The 4,715-nt window shown below is 33.4% G+C and overlaps 1 protein-coding gene across 1 annotated transcript; it reads right to left on the bottom strand.

Moving 5' to 3' along the window:
- Nucleotides 1–965: 965 nt before the first annotated feature.
- Nucleotides 966–4,274, bottom strand: LOC132721559 (uncharacterized). Its single transcript, XM_060705884.1, has one exon. It carries the CDS (start codon nt 3,985–3,987, stop codon nt 2,680–2,682), a length of 1,308 nt encoding a protein of 435 aa, XP_060561867.1. The 5' UTR covers nt 3,988–4,274; the 3' UTR covers nt 966–2,679.
- Nucleotides 4,275–4,715: the final 441 nt, after the last annotated feature.

The raw sequence follows: 4,715 nt of genomic DNA, 5'->3' as shown, positions 1-4,715 counted from the left end.
ACATTTGTATTAACAACTCGGGCACGGAGGGCCCATATGTCATATAAATTCAGATTTGAAACCGCAATAGCTATTGACAGGTTTAATATACCAATAATTAAGGAGCCTGCATGTTATAATTGAGGTTATATACCATGTGTGTTGGTTGTTTGACACTCCGGATCACGACGAATTCACCATAGCACAGTTCGAGCACGCATCGTTCCTGGGCAGGCTGTCAAGTAGTTTACCAGTACTAGTTGCCTTTACTTTCGCAAGGACCTGAAACTTCTGTACGTGACAGAGCAGAGGTACAGTGCGAATGACCTTAGAAATAATTTCATGATCAATCACAACGAAAGTGACCTGCGCCGTCCGGGAATCGACCCGATTCACAGTCCAACGCTCTACCTACTGTGCTAACCGGACGGCTGGTTGTATACCACACTAAAGTAAAATTATATATATTATATGTATATAATTATGCTAATAAAACAATTAACAAACATCGAAGAATATGTACTGCAATTATGTGTACATATTATATGTAATCATTTAAATATATGCATTCATTTCTTATTGAAAAAATTTTACTTAGACATTATAGAAAATAATTTTTTTATTACCTCCCTTTATTTACAGGAAATGTTAAATTCGGTTATATCTTTATAAATAATGCTTTTTGGAAATTGATAAACCTTAATTTGAGCTGATATAAAAACCATAAAAAATTTGTGTTACAGGATGTTTAAAAATCGGTCAAGGGAATACCTTGATATATTGATTATTTCACATATTCATCGTTGCAGAGTTTTGCACTTCCGAACCCATCACACTATTATAATTGCTTTCAATATTTAAGATATTTTGAAAACCTATACTGTAATTTGGTCTTCCTTTTGCGCTATGAACCTTGAAATTTTATCTGTTTCATCTTATAAATAATGTTGCAATCCTTTTTTATCATATTCGTGACAAGAAGGTTATGCTTGAGTAACCCCCGACAAATCTGTACCCGACAATCAAACCAGAACATCTTATTCCTGTACAATATTTTATTATGATTTAAATAAAGCACACATTTACAAAAAAATGTTATACATTTGAAAGCAGCACGCCTCCAGATCTAAGTTTTATTTTATCAAAATGTTTAACTTGTCGCAGTTTTTAAAATTCTTGCTAGCAAAGTGATTAAATCCAGCTAAATGTACTTGCTTTCCACTAAAATTATCTATAACGCCCACAATATGCAGAAACGGGACTTATTACATTGGTTATGGGGTAGAATTATACTGACAGATATAGTACAATATCTGTCTTATTCTACGAAACAACAAGGTCTTCATAGGTCTAGTATTCTAAATAAATATTAATATATTTTCACAAAGTTTGAATTTTTATACATCTGGTGGCGTGCGACTTTATATTTTATATTTTGCATCAGTTCCGTGTGACATATTTTACATAAACGAATGTTAAACATTCTTTACCTCACCCTTTACAATAAATTATGCTCATCCCAGTGCTTCACTTCAGTGTTGCTTTATTTTTCTTGTCCTTCGGGATCAGTGAGTCCATCACTTTTAAGTGTTGAGAATTGAGTAGCGCTCAAGCCGGTTCTAGGGGCGTACAGGATGTTGCACATTTTCATTATCCCACATCTACAGACTCAATCAATCAAGTCTACAATATTCATGTAATTTTGCTGTTTTTAATGCTTCCTGGGATCACTTCTTTAAAGATATTTGTATAAATTACACGACATTGTACTTATATTGCAGACATTTGTTGAACACTGAATACGTGTAATTTGACTAAGCGAAAACAAAACAAAAATATAGTTAGGAAGTTGAATCTTCTCTTTAAAATCTGCTAGTATTTAAAACATGTGTTAAAATTACATAACTGTATTTATTCATACATATAGTGTGTAGAGGTTAAACACATCTTCTCTAACATATATTCTATTCTAAGAAGATGATTATTTTACATACATAGCAATTATCAGTTTTTTAAATATCAAATCTGAGCACAATATATATTAACGAAAAGTATCGAATATAATACACTTTCACATTTTACATACTAGATGAAACGCATAAAAAACAATAAAATAATAATAAAAAATAACACAAAAACAGAACCTTTCTATTTATTTTCAAAATTGCCCCTAGATGCCATTTTGACATTTCTATAAGCACTTATTGTTACGATAGTTTTTTATGTAGATCTGAGTGTGACCCACTACGATCCGATACGGATTTTCCTGCCAACAAATCAAATCGTCCGTACAGTGATGCGAATATATACATTTGCTATTGATTTTGCGTGGCAAAACACATAGAACGTAAACATATGTTTCGAATGTACTTTCTATTGCATATATTCGGATGATTTCATTTTATTGGTATATAAGCGTTAGTGAAGCGCCGCGATTTTTTTCACCCATTACGGTTAAAACTCACGTATGAATCTGTGAAAACATTTTCAAAATAAACAAATATTCGACAAACAAAACTTGATATTAGTAAAAAAATGAAAAAGCATATTTCTAACACACATCAGTTTTGATGATAATCACAACCTGTTCATTTCATAAATTCTTATACCAAGTATATCAAATATATTCAGGTGAAATGTCTATAATCATAGAAGAACTAGTCTAAGATTTTATTTCACATTTTTAAATATGTGTAGTGGTCACTCCGGAACCCTTTCAAAAATCCAAAACTTATCCCGACCTGGATTTGTAGTTGACGTAAGATCGACATGACCGTTCCAATAGGCATAAAGACATAACTGGTGGTCAGTTGCCAGCCAAATCATGTAGCAAGTACTTTCCATTGGTGTTTCAGGATGCACCCTCAAAATATACCACAAATCGGATCCAGCGGGTGGAACACCTTCACTAATGCTCAACTGATGCAGATTATCACAATATACCTGTCTCGGTCGTCGATAACAGTGAGACCAAAGTGTAAAAACATTGCGGTTATAAGGATCGGCTCGAAACTCTATATGGACAGCGGCATCGTTTGAATCGTCGCGAAGAAGAAAATGATGTTCTCGGAATAGTAGAAGTGTACATGGGCGTAAATATTTGGTTTCAAATCTCATAGATTTTATTTTGAATTTTCTCCCACTAAGCTCACTAAGGTCGTCTGTGACAAGTCTATGTCTGTCAAGAAATTGCTTTAATATTAACCAATTATCAAGGAAACAACAACGAAATAGTCTGACACTGCGCGTTGTAGGCTTATACAGAAACCTTAGGACATCACGGTCATTTGTCTTCTGCGCGCTAAGGACACTGCTTACTGAACCGGCATCAACAGAAAAACTGGACTGAATGGCGAATCGGTACAAAAGAAATAACTCCCAATATGTCGCCAAGCAACAGTATAACTGTATGAGTTCGAATAATGTATTTGCCTTTTTAACGTCTGCCGTTCTGACCATTTGTTTTATCTTTTCCCCAAGAAAAAGGACTTCGTCGAGTCCAGTTTGTATAGGGAAGTCGCTTGCGAGAAGTTGTAAATGATGAAATTTCTCACTTGGCGGCTGCAAACCATCAAGTGACGGCAAACCTTGCATGTAAGTTATACAAAGAGCTAGTTTAGTACATGTTGCACGGTATTTAGCAATCAAGTCAGCCTCTATGATTGCAGTAAATCTATTTATCACAACCGATGCTATGTCTTTGCTAAACATGAATCCAACAACCTCTGTGATTACTTTACAAATTATTCCCAATGGAAACGGAAGTAGTTCGCAAGCCCCTAATGCATCAACGGCTGCCTTTGCAAATTTATTTAGTAATATTATGACGTCATCATATCTTGATAGCGGATTATTTCTTTCATTTGTATTGCCTACATCACTAAGGTTTAATCCAGTTATGTTTTGTAAGCAACTATTCAGTTCTACTCTGATGTCATTTCCTATAGGTAAACTTTGAATTTCTGTAGTAAAACGTTCAATATTGACAACACCAGACAACTCCGCCATCTTTGACGTTTATTGTTACGAACATATCTCAATAGTATAATGATATAACAATATTTAATATTCCCAGATATATTTATGTGTAAATAGTTTAAACCACTGAATATCGAGTTATCACAACTATAAATAGGGTTAGTAAATCAAGCACATTCTTAAGTTGCAAATAAATCCATGCATCATTTATTTCAATCGCATAAATGATCAAAAACGCAAGTACATGTAATTTTAACGGTTTCCCATTATTCTATTTATAGCTTCAGCATCACGCTCAATGTAACTACAGGTAATTTGAACTAACTTACATTTTTTATCCCCCAAAAAATGTTTAAAAAGTTAAAATGCAAGTTTTATTCTATTATAAAAATTTAAGTCGTTAATTCTAACCTAGTATCATTCGGCTGATGAATCAATATACAATCTTGATATGTGTGACGTATTCAACTATTTGCAATGACCTTGAATAAAAACGAGTGATATGCATGATCTAACTAATGTAAATTCGTTAATATTTGCGATGTTTTAATTCTCGGTTGGGTCGCGAATACATGATTCCGAGTAGATTTGATAAAGTAACATGTATATATAAATAAGACAAAGGTTTGCGAGTAAAATTAAAAAAAAAAGCCTCGGAAAATTCCGTTACTCGAGGCGTTAGTAATTACTTCGAACAAATACTTCATTTGGCACACTGTTGTTGTAGTTTTTTTATTTTTTAGAATTTTACTGTGTGC

This window comes from Ruditapes philippinarum, unplaced genomic scaffold (assembly GCF_026571515.1).
Source record: "Ruditapes philippinarum isolate M1 unplaced genomic scaffold, ASM2657151v2 ctg4623_1_1_1_1, whole genome shotgun sequence".
Lineage (NCBI taxonomy): Eukaryota > Metazoa > Mollusca > Bivalvia > Venerida > Veneridae > Ruditapes > Ruditapes philippinarum.
This window is presented reverse-complemented; position numbering and strand designations above follow the sequence as displayed.